Genomic DNA, 17,667 nt, shown 5'->3' on the forward strand with positions numbered 1-17,667 from the left:
ACTAAATTTGGTGGAAGTGTGCAATACTAAGTTACCTAGCAACTGTAAAAATTTTAGCTTCATTTGACTTCTAGATTGCTACCAGATTTCAATTCTTCCACCACTGCTACATGCTGAAAATAGCTGCACTATAGCTGACAAGATTCACTCCAAAACCGAAACATTTCTTATCTAATTTTTATGAAATTTCTACAGCATCTCATACCATAAGTCCAGAGCATGTACACCAATTTTCATGCCAACCCAATAAGTGTTGATTACTCAAACATGACTAAGATCACAACTGCCTCAGATTCTCAATTATAGGATAGATTTCAACAATTGAGCTATACTTCATTATGTATGAATCAAACTTGAAACTAATTTGTTTGAATACTTCCATAAGACAAATATCCATTCAAATCACTTACTAAAAGTCATCTCATGAATTAATCCAACACAAATCAATCCAAACTTGATTAGTAATCAATTATCCGTTCAATCATCTCATAGCAAGTAATATTGCATATTTATCCAATTCAATCAACTTATATGCACCCAAATGAAATGATCAACAAGAGATATACCTTGGTGAGCTCATGATCATCCAACTAGCAAGTTTCAACTCAATTATTTGCAAGTCATCAAATATATCCTATAAATCACCAACAACTTGAATTATAGCACTTATATATTGATAGCATATTTGGACTTCACTCAATTTGTCATGGCATTGGGATTTTTTCAACAAAAGCTACTTTAGTAGCATACCAGTAACATTGCCCTTTGGGCCCTCCTCAGCCATTATAATCAAAACTCTTCCTAGCTTCTGCACTAATCCGTCCTTGCAAAAATGGCCCACCCAAAAATTGAAGAATATCTGGCCTGTAACTACCATTTCTGCTTGACAGTCGCAATTGTAATACCCTACTCATGGAACTACTATTATTATAGCAAAACAAGGAATTTCAGCAGCATCTCCTTTTGTAAAACGCAGCCATAACAAAACATACATTACTCAAGAAATACCACCAACAATACAGCAAACACACGACAGGAACAAAAAAATAGCCTGGTGGAGCACCGAGCACGCATGATATAAAAGAAACAACAACGATGTATACCAAACACACGACGGGAAAATCACCTTGCCTGGTGGAGGAAGACTATCCTCTCCCAGCAAGGTGCAGACGTGCGCGCGCGCGCACACAACAAAACACGAAACGTACGTCCAGCACTGAACATGCAACAACGTCACTCTTCTTTTAGTAAGGAATGTCACTGGTTAATAATACACTATGTACACGAAGACAGCATAATGCAAATGTTAGTTACATGGTCCAGAGTCCAGACCCCCAGAATTGCTCCTAATTCTACAAGAGGCTTCCACAGTTGTTACGCCAAGTACATGTGCCTGTAGACCAAGCATGATCCTCTGGCCTGAACCTGAATCTGAATCTAGGAGTCTAGCATTAGATGCAAAACTATGGAAATTGATACATATTTGCCAAGAAAGCAATCAGCAGCGAAGTTGTTGCCAAATACAGCACTCAAACAACTTTAACCCATGAACCCACTCAAACAACTTTCACCCATGAACCTCCACACATTGGGCAGGCATGGCTCCACCGACTGATCCACCAAGCCTCACGTTCATTTGTCTGATTTGGGGCACCAGGATGCGCAAATGCACAAGTTTGCCGTAAACAACGTATGCACTAGAAAGAAGAAACAGCAAATTTAGGTGTCAAGTATATCAGGAGAGTACCCAGGATTCTCTAATAAAAACTCGTCAAGGAACTATGAACCCAAACTTGACAGCAAAAGGTAAAGCAACCATAACCATACTCACCTTGTACCATGCACCATCAAGACCTGTTCTCCACACAGCCGTAACAACATCCCTTCGAGATCCCATGACACCTAGATAACCTCCAAGACCTACAGATGTTTTCAGACCAAATGCCGCATCTCTTTCAGATAACCTACGCTTTCTTGGCCAAAGACTATGAATCCCAACCGAACTGCCAGCATCCTCTTCCATGTCAGACAAATGAGAGTTGATGGAACCACTAATTTTTAGACGAGGCATATTGTCCAATGGACCAAAATCATCTGGTTCTGACCAGGGTCCACCAAACATGTTGCGTCTATGCCATTCTTCTGCAGGAGGTTGCAGTTCTAATTCTCGAAGTAGAAGACCAGCAGCATCAGCTCCTCGTGGACGAGGCATATTCTACAGACAGATATAGGAAATAATGAATATTGAAAATAGATGGGGACCTAGGCATCAAGGGATCACTCAAAATGACGTGCCTAAGGCCCTGACAGTAGTGCATGTTTCCATAAAAAGATGGCTAATACAAAATAGATAACTTCTGCAAAGAGAACCCTAATCGACATTTAAAGGTGTCCGTCCTGAATTCGGTCCAAAACAGAAAGACTTGCAATATCTCTGAGTGGTGCACTTGAAAATCAACTTATACTCCTATAATTGATAGATGCTGGTAGCTCAAAAATGGTCACAAATAGTACAAAAATCGACTACTAGAAACTTCCATGAGAATTTGACTAGTACCTGCATATGGGGACCAAGAGATGCTTCCACTACCTCAGGGAGCACAGTGTAATTGCCGTCAATGTAGTGCAACCTTATTATAATGCTGCTGGAACCAACCTGAGAGGCAGGCAATGGATGCGGCAAGGTAGATGTCCTTCGACACAGGTCAACCAATATAAGAAAAAGGACCTTGACCTACAACAATGAAATAAAATTACACAGATAATTAGATAAACTAGACAAAAATAAGTCTTCAAAAAAATAGAAAGACAAATCTGTAAAGCATCCGGCAAATCACTAATAAGAGATCATAAACAAATTATGCAATCTAACCGCTGTCCATGCTAGGCTGGATGAAATTTTAAACTGCTTAAATTAACCTACAGATGCAATTGCACTATATGATGGCTATATCGACATGTGTTCTCCCATAGCAACCATGGCTAGACATTTCCAAAGAAACGCAGGAGCCAAAACATAGTTGTTTCCAAACTAGTCACTATGTTAAAAAGGGCATACCCAGTGCAGAGAGCTCCCGCTCTGTGCGGGGTCTGGGGAAGGGTGTCAGTGGCAAGCCTTACCCTTGCCTGTTGCAATACGAGGAGACCGCGACTCGAACCCGGGACCTTCCGGTCACAGGCGGTAAGACTCTACCGCTTGCACCAGGCCCGCCCTTCCATACTAGTCACTATGTTCAGGTCACAAAAGTATTTCAGCGCATTTGGAACATCATCAGCTTCTTCACTAAAGAAAAGTTCAAATGCCAACGATCGATCCCAGTTTGATCGCACTAACTCCCAAAATTTCCTTTAGTATCACTCAATATTAAACAATGTAAAAAAAGGGATTTCTGCAGCTATTTAACTGATATATATATACGATGTTGCTTATTTCCATTGAACAAACCCTAGGTTGCGACAAAAAATACTGTATTTTGCCAAGAATTTGTTAATCACCTCATCTGAAGTATAACCTTGCCCAGCGTTGCCAGAACCTATTCTAACAGATTTGCCAATCGGATTTTCTTCAGGACCCTTCGCACCAAGAACAAATTGCCCACCACGCGTAGACTGGCCATCTTCTACTTTGGCAGCCCCTAGACCAGATCTTACTGTCGTACTGTTGTCCTCTGTCTTAGCATTCATCATGTGCTGTATTTTCTGGATAGCAGAATCTTGATTTTTTTGCGAATTTGCCAATAACCTTGGCGATTGCCTTCTTCGGAAAAGAAGACAAAATAGCAGTAATTGACATAATCTATGAAGAAAATGGCAATCCCCAATAAGTCTAACAGCAGGTGTGCCAGGGAAAGTGCCCGTATTAATGCTGATGGGCATAAATGATGACCTCGTGCTCATTGGATTTTGTGTTGCAGTAGCAGCACCATCAGAATTGTTACTAATCTTAGCAATTGCACCTTGGACCCACTCCTGCATTTGTGAGTTTCCTGTTGCAGATGTTGATCCCCCTTGATTACCTGAAATTTGAAGGAGTGTCAAGATGCTAGCAGCACTAAATAAACAACACTTAAGCCTCAAATATGCAATGGAGAAAACATAAGATTGGGATGTACCTTTTTGTGCACAAACAAGAGAAAAACATAAGATTTAGCAAGACAGCAGGCATAGCTAACCTTGATTATTTGATGGCGAAGGAGAACTGTTTGTTGGACTTGTAACCATGTTTCTAGAAGTGCCTGTGGTAGAAGATGGTCCCACATGGCTAGCCAGAGTTCGACAGAAACTCGCATAACGCCGCAAGCGTGTTATGAAATGTGATGCTAAATCAAGAACAGCATCAACGTAACCCTGCATTTGAATGCAAATAAAATAAGCTATTTTCTAGTAACATGGAGAATCCCTATGCACATAACCTGTGCTGAAATTTGTACAATAGTGAACATTAAAAGACTAATACACCAGTTTTGGCAAAGCATTACAGGCATTGAACATGAGTTCACCAACATAACTAAGGCAATGTTTACGTGGAAGTGATCTAGCATACCAATATACTGCTCACTACATTATAAAATGAAAAGAAAAACGGCTCAGTAGCAAGTCTTCAAAGAATAAAGTCAGTAAAAAAAGAAATGGACATTAGATAGCTGAATTTAAGTTCCATGGCTATGAAATAGAAATAACTTGCGTAAAGGAGACAGCTCAACCTGGATGCTTGGAAGTAGAGCTAGCTCAACAGTCATTTTGTCTGGTTCGATGCTGGATAACATATCACTAGAAGCTTGCCAGGGCTCAGGTAGCAGAGTTGATGGATTTGTAAGGGCAGACTCGATTCCTTTGCCTAGCATATCCAGAAGCAATCTTGCTTGCATGTCCAACACAAGTGCACGTACATCTTGGGCATTTGTTCCTTCCAACAACCTACACTTTATCCTATCAAGGTTCTGCATGTACATCCATTAATTAGAGGAAGAAAGGTAGCTCAACAAGTCCTCAAACATTGAAGCCTAAAGGTATAAAATATCACCCGAAATTCCAACTTCATATTAACTCACAAATTAAACCCAAAATATCATATGAATCAGCTGTCCAGCCAGTCAATTAATTTAGAAACAACTACTGAGATGCCAATGATTTTCAACCCAATGGCAAGCTGCCACTGGAAAAGTTTCCAGCAGCATTTTGCAGTTAAAATTAAAAAAAAACTATGGCACTTTTGTAGATGCCCAATAAAATGTGCAATTTACATATCCCTGTGGCAGCAGGACAACATTAACAGGAGTTCTATATTTGAAGAGAACAGTATATTGATCTGTGTTATGCTATAATTCACTTTAAAATCCAAAGTTATGCCAGTGGATAGACATGAATGTATATTTGTTTATAGAAATATCAAAATGAACCATATTCACTGAAAGAGTATAACTCCGCCTATGGTGGGGCGCCTTTGGTGTCCCAGCATAGCAGGTCCCAAGCCCTGGTAAAGGAGGAGGGTTGTGCTAGGCGTGGCGAGCCAATGTAAAAACTTAGCCACTTAAATGGAGATGAAACCCGAAAGAAAATCGTTGGGGCGTAACCCTCTTAGCGACGCGCCATATCGGAACCCGGGTATGGTGTTAAATGGGCAAGGGCCGGGTCGTCACCCCCGTGACGCGCCGTGTCGTGATCTGGGCATGGTGTCAAGTAACCAAGGATCGGGTCGTCGCTTCCTTAGTGACGCGCTACATCGGCGCCCGGGTGTAGTGAAAAATGAGCAAGGGTCTTCGCATCAGAGTCGACGGGTGCGAAAGGTAAGGAAGCTAGTCGAACCAACTAGGATCCGTTTAGGTAGTTGGAATGTAGGGTCACTTACAGGTAAGTTAAGAGAATTAGTTGATACCGCGACTAGGAGGCGTGTAAATATATTATGCGTTCAAGAGACTAAATGGAAGGGTCAGAAGGCGAAGGAGGTGGACAATACAGGTTTCAAGCTTTGGTACACAGGGACAGTCGCGAATAGAAATGGAGGAGTTTTGATTGATAAGAGCCTCAAGAATGGTGTGGTGGGAGTGAGAAGGCAAGGAGATAGGATTATCTTAGTCAAGCTTGTCGTTGGTGATATGGTATTGAACGTAATTAGTGCGTATGCCCCCCAAGTAGGCCTCGACGAGAGTGTTAAGAGACAGTTCTGGGAAGACTTAGATGGCCTGGTTAGAGCTATACCTAGTAGTGAGAAGCTTTTTATATGAGGAGATCTTAATGGACATGTAGGTACTACAAGCGCAGGTTTCGAGGCAGTTCATGGAGGTTTTGGGTATGGTAGTAGGAATCAGGAGGGGGAGGAAGTTCTGGACTTCGCGGTAGCTTTTGACCTGATGATAGCCAACACTTTCTTTAGAAAGAGAGAATCTCATCTAGTGACCTTCAGTAGCGGACAACACTGTAGCCAGATTGACTGTCCTCACAAGAAGAAAGGACAAACGAGCATGCTTGGATTGCAAGGTGATACCAGGGGAGTGTGTTGTTTCTCAACATAAGCTTTTGGTGGCAGATTTTCGTTTTCAGGTGCGTGCCCGTAGGGATAAACAAGCTAAGATTGAAAGAATAAAGTGGTGGAAACTGAAAGGGGAGACGTCAGAGGTATTTAGGGAAAGGGTTATCAAAGAGGGCTCTTGGAAGGAAGAAGACGACATAAACAATATGTGGGACAAGATGGCAACCAACATTCGGAAGGTAGCCTCAGAGGTGTGTGGAGTAACCAAAGGAAGGGGACGCGAGGCTAAAGATACTTGGTGGTGGAACGAGGAAGTTCAAAGGGCTATTAAGGAGAAGAAAGAATGCTATAGACTCTTGTACCATGACAGGAGTGCGGACAACATAGAGAAGTACAAGGTGGCAAAGAAGACTGCAAAGCGAGCTGTAAGTGTGGCAAAGGGTAGAGCGTACGAGGATCTTTACCAACATTTGAGTATGAAGGAAGGAGAGAAGGACATTTATAGGATGGCTAGGGTTCGTGAGAAAAAGACACGGGACTTCAACCAAGTTAAGTGCATTAAGGATGAAAGGGAGCATCTCTTGATAAAGGAGGATGAGATCCGACATCGATGGCAAGAGTATTTTGACAAATTGTTCAATGGTGAGAATATGGACACAACCTTTCAGTTGGATGACTCTTTTGATGACACCAATAGGCGCTTTGTGCAGAGAATCCAAGAATCTGAGGTCAGAGAGGCGTTGAAAAGGATGAAAGAAGGTAAGGCGATGGGACCGGATGGTATCCCAATCGAGGTGTGGAGATGCCTCGGGGACATAACTGTAGTATGGTTAACCAAGCTATTCAACCATATTTTTCGATCGAACAAGATGCCTGATGAGTGGAGGAGAAGTATATTGGTACCGATCTACAAGAATAAAGGGGATATTCAAAGTTGTACAAATTACCGGGGAATTAAGTTGATGAGCCATACTATGAAGCTATGGGAGAGAGTTATCGAGCATCGCTTGAGAGCAATAACGCGGGTCTCTATGAACCAATTTGGTTTCATGCCCGAAAGGTCAACCATGGAAGCCATTTTCTTAATAAGACAAGTTATGGAGCGGTATAGGGAGAAGAAGAAGGACCTACACATGGTTTTTATTGACTTGGAGAAGGCTTATGATAAAATACCAAGAAATGTTATGTGGTGGGCTTTGGACAAACATAAAGTCCCAACGAAGTATGTCGGGCTCATTAAGGACATGTACAACAATGTTGTGACTAGAGTTCGAACAAGTGATGGAGACACGGATGACTTCCCGATTAGGATAGGACTACATCAAGGGTCAGCTTTGAGCCCTTATTTGTTTGCTTTAGTGATGGATGAGGTCACAAGGGACATACAAGGAGACATCCCTTGGTGTATGCTTTTCGCGGACGATGTAGTGCTAGTTGATGAAAGCCGGACAGGAGTGAATCAGAAACTGGAGTTATGGCGGGAGACTTTGGAGTCCAAAGGTTTTAGACTTAGTAGAACTAAAACTGAGTATATGAGATGTGACTTCGGCACTACTACTCTGGAGGAGGAAGATGTTAGTTTGGAAGGTCAAGTAGTGCCTATGAAGGATACTTTTCGATATTTAGGATCAATGCTACAGAGGGACGGGGATATTGATGAAGATGTTAGCCATAGAATCAAAGCAGGATGGATGAAGTGGCGGCAAGCGTCTGGTGTCCTATGTGACAAAAGGGTACCACAGAAGCTAAAAGGCAAGTTTTATAGGACGGCGATTAGACCTGCTATGTTGTATGGTGCAGAATGTTGGCCTACGAAAAGACGACATATTCAACAGCTAAGTGTCGCGGAAATGCGTATGTTGCGTTGGATTTGCGGTCATACAAGAAGGGATCGAGTTCGGAACGATGATATACGTGAGAGATTAGGGGTAGCGCCAATTGAAGAAAAGCTTGTCCAACACCGGTTGAGATGGTTTGGACATGTGCAACGGAGACCTCCAGATGCACCGGTGCGTAGTGGAATCCTAAGTCAGGATAGTAACGTGAAGAGAGGCAGAGGAAGACCGAAGTTGACTTGGGTAGAGGCAATAAAAGGAGACTTGAAAGGATGGAATATACCTAAAGACTTAGCCTTAGATAGGAGTGCTTGGAAGACAGCTATTCACGTGCCGGAACCTTGATTGTTTCTGTTGGGTTTCAACTCTAGCCTACCCCAACTTGTTTGGGACTTAAAGGCTTTGTTGTTGTTGTTGTTGTTGTTGTTGTTGTATTCACTGAAAGAGTATAAACACCCACATGAAAAAGGGGGGAAAACATCTACACTGATAGTCTAATACCAGTGGGACCAAGATATGGTTTTGCAAGCTTATTAGTTAAAGATAATAGTGATGCATACAAAATATAATCATATTTTTTGCTATAAAAAGACTCATAGAGTGGGTACAAATCTTTTAATAGTTGCTAAATATAAATATTATAATGAGATTTATGTCCACTATCTCATAGAGTAGGAAATAGGGGGAAAAAGAAATAGCAGGGCATGCAAAAAATGCACTCTAATGTGTTACATGGCTAGTTGATATGGAAACAAGCAAAAGAGAAAGTGGTCGATGTGCATGAAAGGAAGAAGCCAAGGAAACAGTATGTATATCTAAATCTACATAAATTTATTCAAACTCAACTGTGTGACTTATAGTATGACCACTGTGGTAAATGATGAGTTAACTGTGGTTAAGACAGTGTACATGCAACATAGCTATTCAAGTGTAAAAATGTAAAAAGATAAAAATAATATATAAACAATCAGAGACCACTTTAAACTAGTGTAGTTCACCAAAAGCAACACTTACAGGACAGTGCTGCTGCCTCTGTTGCATAATCGGAAGAGAATGGAAGTCCGCATCCAGAAAAGCTATCACGCTGTTAAGTGAAACTGGAAGAAACAAGTACATTAGTTTTCCATAGACAATTGTACAGATTAAAAACACATTCTATTTGCTCAGAAAATAGCATCACAAATGGAAATAAACTAACAAAGTACGAAGGGATACAGTTTGTAGGAATATTTTTTTCTTGAACGACACAGGACAGCTGTGTCATCATTTCATTAAGATTGTCTCCAACAACCGTTACCCAAAATACAAGACCCATTCCACGCTTGGGTAGCGCTACAGGCAAAGGGTTCAATACCTATTTTTGGACTTCTCCAACAACAAGACCCAAAAGAGAACCCTTTCTGCAAATGGGTCTCCAGGAGAGAGGATACTCAGATTTGGATTATATCTCTCCTGACACCCAAAATGGATCCTCGATATAGATACTTTGTTGGAGGCTATAGGCATTGTGTTGGAGACCCATTTTAAGTTTGGGTCTCCTAATGGGTCTCCTGTTGGAGACAGCCTAAGAAGAGAGAAAAACTGCATAGGAGAGGCATGCACCTACTCCTAGTACAAGGGAGAGACCAAAGTCCACTCGCAAACACCCCCAACACACACACGTTTATGAGAAATAATTACACATGCGCCACACTGCCACAGTCAAAATGGAAAAACTACTACACCGAAACAACCACACAAAGCTTTAGGAGCCAGGGGTGAACGACTGAAGGAATATAAAGGGAAATTCAACATATGCCAAATACAGAATTCACCAGTTCAATGTTATCTCTTGCAAACAATACAAGACAAAAAAATAAGCACAGCCAAATATTTATTCCACTAAGAAACGATGTCTTTATTAGAAATGTCAAATACTAGGTCAGTTTTTAATATCCATAGAGTATAAACCCCAAAATGTGCTTGTAGAAGATGAACTGTTGCACATGAGAATCAACTTTATTGCTATAGCTCAGCCTCCAACACGCAAAACACAGGAAAATTAAAACCAATTGGATAAGCATAGACTACACACTAAAGCATATCATCGTCAGCAATTCCCTTACCTATACCATCTTCGGCAGCACTCTGTGTACAACCAACAGCATCCCACCAATCAACTCCAGCCAATAGACTCCACCAAAATCTGCCAGAAATATACATTATCAATGAAATACAGGAACAACAAAGCCTTTGGCCTCAATCAAGTTGGGTTAGGGTAGACATGAACCCCAACAAGAGATACAAAATTATCTAATTATCACAAAGACACAAAATCACACTCCCTCATATATAAATATATGAGGTTTAGGACAACGTAATCATTTGGAGTACTAATTAGGAATCAGCGTCTATAAATTTGGTAACATACCTATCTGCTATTGCACGCTCCCATGCTGCTGAGCTGATCTTTGTTTGCGTGCTAAGAATAGCAGGAGGAAGGACACGTATTATCTTCAGTATGGTTCGATCTTTGAGCGTGTCATGCCAAACTGATGCCAAGCAGCAACTGCTTGACGAAAAGGCTGGTGGAGCAATAGCAGAGCCAACATTGACATGGTAGCTGTCAACCTGATCAAAATTTGGACCTGAGAAAATATGCACTCCTCCACGGAGGAAAGCAACGGCAACTTCACCACCATGAGCAGAATAAACTATTTGAGCCAGTTGTCTAACATCATTTGGAAGATCATAAGGGTCAAAGCTGAGTCTGTTCGCTCTGTCAACACTGCACTCAGAGGAGCTCCGTTCATCTGATGTCGTCGGCATCGGAACATATGTTTGAGGATTTTTAAGGTCCTCTGTTGGTGGAATGCTTTTATTAACTCTAGTAGACCAAACAGTTTGCATGGGAGGCTGCCCACCTAAACTAGTAGGGCTTCCAAATATTGGATGAAGAACAACAGGTTGACGCGAAGATTCCCAGCATTGCACCCTCCATCCAGTGATAGAAGGTCCTTCATCAGGATCATAAGGAGACATGTACTGCCCTGCAAGAAGTAATATAAAGATCACCAAAAGGTAAATAAACACCAGCTATCTCAACTGATGCACAAAAAGTTTGTACAAAGAATGTAAATTGAACAGTTGCTGATTGAGAACTCATGTTCTAGAATATGGCACAGATTGTAAGAAACATGGCAGTTAGAATAAAAGCTGAACGCATGTTAGTGTACTGAGATCCATCTCTCATCTAATTCCAATTCTAGACATATACAGTTAAATTTAGTAAGAGTTGTTTTCATGCACAAGAAGGGCGGGCCTGGTGCAAGCGGTAGAGTCTTACCGCCTGTGACCGGAAGGTCCGGGTTCGAGTCGCGGTCTCCTCGCATTGCACAGACGAGGGTAAGGCTTGCCACTAACACCCTTCCCCAGACCCCGCACAGAGCGGGAGCTCTCTGCACTAGGCACGCCCTTTTGTTTTCATGCACACAAGTGCATGCATGTGTGTTCTTTTTTTTTCTTTTTGGTGGGGAGAAGAATGGTGGACCTTTGGAGGTACAGAGTATGTGATCATGAAGTGTAGGAGAACACTAATGATATCACATTCATGTCATGTTTCAGAAAAAAAAATGGATTATTACTGTGACTTGAGATACGAAAAATATATCGCACCAGAACTAGGTCATCTCCTGAATGGAGTTGTATTCTCACCTTCAACTATTACAACTGTAATGACTGATCCTCCACGAGTCGGATCAAAAGCAACTGAAGTGACCCCAGACCCCCAGGTGGTGGTAGTAGCTGACTGTGCAGCTGCTTCTGGACTGACATAAGCTGAAAAATTAGAAACTGGACAACAATGGATTGATGCAGCCTCAGTAGTCTCATTGTCTGTCAGCTTTTTTGTTTGTGCACCCTCAGAAACAAGATAATCTTGCAAAGAAAATAGGTAGGCCGCTAGCGGAGCAAAACCAGGCCATGAAGGGGGATTCAGAGACGGAGGAACAGAACTTGTTGCATTTATCTTCGCAGTTGCCTGAATACCATTTCCATGACCTGGCATCACTTCCCAAACAACTACAGTGGATGGATTAACAAGGGGTACCCCAGCAACATGTAAAGCTCCAGATTCTGTTACAATAGCATCAGCAGCCATTATGCCACTGGGTCCTGCTCCTAGAAGCCCTTTGCTAGTAGAAAACCATCTAGGATGTGCTGAGTTTTGAGAAGGCCACTGTGACCAATGAAGCTGAACAGAACCTGATGAAAAAACTGAACAAACACATAGAATACTTGGCCATCCCACTGCAACAAGAAGCTTAGGTCAGATTTTCAGGAGTAAATTATATGTGCAAAACCTGCCAAGAAAATCTATTGCATAATAAACTTGATTTTGGTTCACCAACCTGAACTCTGAGGCTGTTGGGTGAGGAATTTTTCCTCAAAGGTGTTCAGGTTTGAACTAGTGGAGTTTGTAGGAAGCCATCTATACTGCAGGACCAATAAGAACAACAAATTTAGCAGCAGTTAAAGGCTTATAGCTTGGTATCTCTTATTCTTCTATCTAAAATCCAATTCTTTTCAAGCCAATAAGGCCTCACACAGACCCAATACTGTACTCCTATTTTTCCTTTAGTTTCGTATTTGATGCTTCAAGGCTGAATACCTTTTTCAATTGATTGTTAATAAAGAATGCCGAGATATGATTCTATCTTCCTAATCCCTCCCTCCCTGTCCCTTTCGCAAACTTGCCAACTATAAGTCTATAACCAAGGCACGTGTATATGGCATATCTAGGTAGTAGCACTTTTCAATGAAGGATGACCGAAACGCCCTTGAAAAGTATTTACCTGTACATAGACTGGGGTGTAAGAACAGCAATCTGGATCTTAACAGAACACTACAATTAATTTGAATATTACGTTTGACAAATATAAAATGATTCTAAGCACTGTTATGGTGCTCAAGAAATCTGATCTGTGAAAACTGAAAACAGGGTCATTCAGCAGCATTGTTGAATTAACCATAATGGGGAATGTTAAATAATGAAGGTAAACAGCATGGAGTATTATGTGCGTTACCAACGTACCGGAGAAATTCCTGACAACCACTTGGTCACCACAGAAAGATCTTGACGCCATTCATGTTCACACTGCCACGAGCTTGCATCACGTACAAGATTTACAGGACCCTTCACCACATAATAAAGTGATTAGTATGAAAATATTTACAACAACAACAACAAAGCCTTTAAGTCCCAAACAAGTTGGGGTAGGCTAGAGTTGAAACCCAACAGAAACAATCAAGGTTCAGGCACGTGAATAGCTGTCTTCCAAACACTCCTATCTAAGGCTAAGTCTTTAGGTATATTCCATCCTTTCAAGTCTCCTTTTATTGCCTCTACCCAAGTCAACTTCGGTCTTCCTCTGCCTCTCTTCACGTTACTATCCTGACTTAGGATTCCACTACGCACCGGTGCATCTGGAGGTCTCCGTTGCACATGTCCAAACCATCTCAACCGGTGTTGGACAAGCTTTTCTTCAATTGGCGCTACCCCTAATCTCTCACGTATATCATCGTTCCGAACTCGATCCCTTCTTGTATGACCGCAAATCCAACGCAACATACGCATTTCCGCGACACTTAGCTGTTGAATATGTCGTCTTTTCGTAGGCCAACATTCTGCACCATACAACATAGCAGGTCTAATCGCCGTCCTATAAAACTTGCCTTTTAGCTTCTGTGGTACCCTTTTATCACATAGGACACCAGACGCTTGCCGCCACTTCATCCACCCTGCTTTGATTCTATGGCTAACATCTTCATCAATATCCCCGTCCCTCTGTAGCATTGATCCTAAATATCGAAAAGTATCCTTCATAGGCACTACTTGACCTTCGAAACTAACATCTTCCTCCTCCTGAGTAGTAGTGCCGAAGTCACATCTCATATACTCAGTTTTAGTTCTACTAAGTCTAAAACCTTAGTATGAAAATATTTGATAACATCAAATATAAAACTTTGTTTCAGCAGCTATCAGAGAAACTTGTGTTCTTATTGAACTGCAAAGTTAACTCTAAAAAGAAATGATGCATCCATCTCAAGGGAATAACTTACCTTTGTTGGCTGTGTCCATATAGTGATCCGCCCATGAAAATTTGCCACTAGCAATGCACGAGGGCAGGACCGAGGAGACCATTCAATGAACTGAACAAAGTCACGTGGAGAATCTGTTCAATTGACAATACCATTATAGTGAAATATGCTGAGAGCACATCATTTTTATAAAAATGAATAGATATATTTATTTCAGATGAGCAGATAACAGAGTATCGAACTTGATCTGCATCTGCTTGTACACCAATGTTTTCAAGTCGTCCGATTAATTGCGATTAATCGCGACTAATCATCCTTATCGGTCCTTAGTGACCGATTTGGGGTACCGAGGCGACCAGCTCGATCAAAAAGCTGGTCGTCCGATTAATCGAAGAGTAATCACGATTAATCGTCCGACTAGGACAGAAACAACTAGTTTGGTTGCTCTGTTTTTTGGGCCTGTTTAACCAGGCCTATATGTGGCCAATTGGGCTTGCAATTTGGAGATGGAGATGGAGGCTTCAATTTTAATGTTGATTTGCTTAATTAGATGGCTAGTTGCCTACTTTTGTTGGACTGTTAAATGTCAATGTTTGTGACTCTGTGTTGAACACTTTAGCTTATGTGTACTGAAGTTGTTTGGTTATGTAATATGCTGGCTGTGTGGCTGCTAGGGTCTGCTATGTGCTAACTGCTAAATGGTAGTTATTTGCTACTGCAGCAGTGCTGCTGTTGAGCTGTGTCAAGATCAAGACTACATTAGTGTTGCTAATTATGGTCTTCTTTGGTATTTTAGGCTTCCAGCAGCAAGTCAGCAAAGAAATGGAGTTTGGGACAGGAATATGGACCTCTGGACATGGCAGAAAAGAGAAGAAAACAACTCCCACAAGTAAGTCACCAGCTAAACACTAATGTAGTCTTGATGCTTGCTTTATTGTGTATACTATATAGTATATATAGGTATATATATATAGTAGGTATATATGTCCTGATATATAGGACGACCAGGGGTCGACTAGGCTCGACTAATCGGCCTGGTCGATGACTAATCGCGATTAGTCTCCTGGTCGGTCCCATGGCGACTAGGTTCGACTGGACGACTTGAAAACATTGTTGTACACAGTCATAAGCTGAGTACAATTACACCACTAAAATACAACTGGGATTGAAATTTGAGGCATGTGTGTCTAGTAAAGAATAACATGCAAGTAAACCATAGTTAAGAATATTTTGTGTAGCAGATAAAAAGACATGTACCTGCTTTCACATTGAATACAGAGCATTCTGTTGGTCTCTCTGGATTCAGGATATGTATAGGAATCCAAAATGGAGGACTTGAATTGGAGCTGGATAAATAATTTAAATTATTTTATGCCAAAGAATATTTCATACAAAAAACTGTGAATAAAAAAAATGCCACTAAGAGGATGAATACTCGAGCATTCTTTGCTAGGCATTGACGTCAGGAGGATCTCCATTTTACTACTCCCAGTCTTAATGTTTTGATTTTTTTATGTTACCAATCTATACTTTCCTATCTTTTGTTGTCTGTTGTACGAGTATTGTAGCACCTGCTCCCAGAGTCCTCAGACAACCCTTATAAATTACTTGTATAGTTTACTCTACTTATACATGAGTTATAATTTTACCAGTAGGACTATGTCCTAATGTTTCTGCTCAACTTACGAAACATCACTTTTCTACCACAAGCTCCACTACATAAGACAGACCTCGTAGTTTAAACATTTTAAATGATATACATATGCAAGGCAATCAAGGCACAAAACATATCCGAGAAAGAAGTTGAAGGGACTCTAACCTTGGAATACGTGCACAAGTCTCTGATGCGCAAGCAATTGCATTCAGTTTCCCACACCAAGCAACTGCACTGCAGTGAAGAGCCCCATCAAAGCAAAAAGTTACCGACTAGTTTGCAGGTAAGATTAGGATAAAAATAACTGGTAGCCTAGCTACATACCAGACAAATGCAGTTATAGAAACAGGAAACCAGAAAATCAAGAAATAATGAACACACTCAAAAGGATTTAGATCCACCCATCCCCGCTACCACCACAATTCTCCCCCTACCCAAACAGGTCTTCAAATTGTAAGCTACGGAAGTGAGTACAGTTTCACAAAATGAACACACTGAAGTTATTAGATAATAATATACGGCCACAGGAGCCCTCCAAAAAAGTTTTACAACGTTCTAGATCAAGGACAAATAATGCAATCGCAGCCGCATACACACTCTCTTCATAATGACTCAGAAGTCGGTGATTCCACTATTCCATGCACCCGTCGCCAAAATCTTAACATAATTGACATCCAGCACTGATCCCAAAAGGAGCTGAGTTCAAAACAAACACTTGATTTTGGCATAAACAAAGGAAATGGAGACGGAAGCGCAGGGATGCTCAGCCACGCGCACCTGAAGTTTCTGCAGAGCTCGGGCACGCGCATCTTGTGCCGGAGGCTCGCGGGCGACTGCTTGAGCCGAATCCGGAACACGGTAGCCGGCGAGGCCTGCTGCGCTCCTCCACCCGCCCCAGCGCCTCCTCCTCCTCCTCCCACCGAGACGCCCACCTCCGCATCCCCCGCTCCAGAGCCCCCATCCACTTCCATAGCCTCGGCCGCAACACCGGCTGCTACTCCCGCCTCGGCGCCTCCCCCATCCGACGCCGCTGCCTCCTCCTGGCCGCCCCCCTGCTGCTGCGGCGGCGGCGGCTGATCCTTGGGTGATGAGGCGGTCCCGTTCGCGGTGGGGATCGGAGTGGGGACGGGGACGGGACTAGGGTTCGGAGGGGCGGAAGAGGTCATAGGGACGGAGAGGGACGGGGGCCGGGGGGATGAAAAGGAGAAGGGAGGGGGCGCGCAGGTGCTTAGGTCACTTGAAGCGACCGGCCGTCGCTGTCGCGGGGAAGCGAGGGGAGATGCGAGAGGCGTTCCTGAGTTCCTGTGCGGCGGCGTCGCTATCAGTGAAGGGAGATGGTGGATGCGGCCGTGGAAAGGGGACGCCCGGACGAGGGGAGGGGGGCGAAGACGGGGGCGACGATGTCTTTTGCCATTTGGACGAGGGACATTTAACTTTTCTCCGTCCTCAAGGATGGCACTTCTCCGTTTACTATTTTTATATGACTATCTACGTATTTGTTATCGTAAACAGTAATATTTTTAATTTTTTACTATTTTTACTGATGTGGCATGCCACACAATCAGCCAGCGTGGCAGCGCCTCTCCTCCCGCAGCTGCTTCTCTCTCCCTCCACTCGCTGACATGTGGGCC

General features: G+C 42.3%; 1 protein-coding gene across 2 annotated transcripts; it reads right to left on the reverse strand.

The window, feature by feature from the left end:
• Positions 1 to 1,239: 1,239 nt before the first annotated feature.
• Positions 1,240 to 17,403, reverse strand: LOC136524840 (mediator of RNA polymerase II transcription subunit 16-like). 2 transcript variants are annotated; one of them, XM_066518083.1, is made up of 16 exons: positions 16,814 to 17,403; positions 16,202 to 16,270; positions 15,640 to 15,728; positions 14,404 to 14,516; positions 13,376 to 13,477; positions 12,693 to 12,777; positions 11,998 to 12,591; positions 10,715 to 11,333; positions 10,410 to 10,489; positions 9,319 to 9,401; positions 4,704 to 4,940; positions 4,173 to 4,347; positions 3,496 to 4,016; positions 2,558 to 2,734; positions 1,832 to 2,215; positions 1,240 to 1,697 (listed from the first exon to the last, which is right to left on the reverse strand). In XM_066518083.1, exons 1-16 carry the CDS (start codon positions 17,200 to 17,202, stop codon positions 1,557 to 1,559), a joined length of 3,858 nt encoding a protein of 1,285 aa, XP_066374180.1. In that variant the 5' UTR covers positions 17,203 to 17,403; the 3' UTR covers positions 1,240 to 1,556. The 2 variants fall into 2 exon arrangements, with proteins under 2 accessions (XP_066374180.1, XP_066374187.1); XM_066518090.1 differs by lacking the exon at positions 15,640 to 15,728 and having other exon boundaries at positions 16,814 to 16,953.
• Positions 17,404 to 17,667: the final 264 nt, after the last annotated feature.

Source organism: Miscanthus floridulus, chromosome 2 (assembly GCF_019320115.1).
Source record: "Miscanthus floridulus cultivar M001 chromosome 2, ASM1932011v1, whole genome shotgun sequence".
Taxonomy (NCBI): Eukaryota; Viridiplantae; Streptophyta; class Magnoliopsida; order Poales; family Poaceae; genus Miscanthus; species Miscanthus floridulus.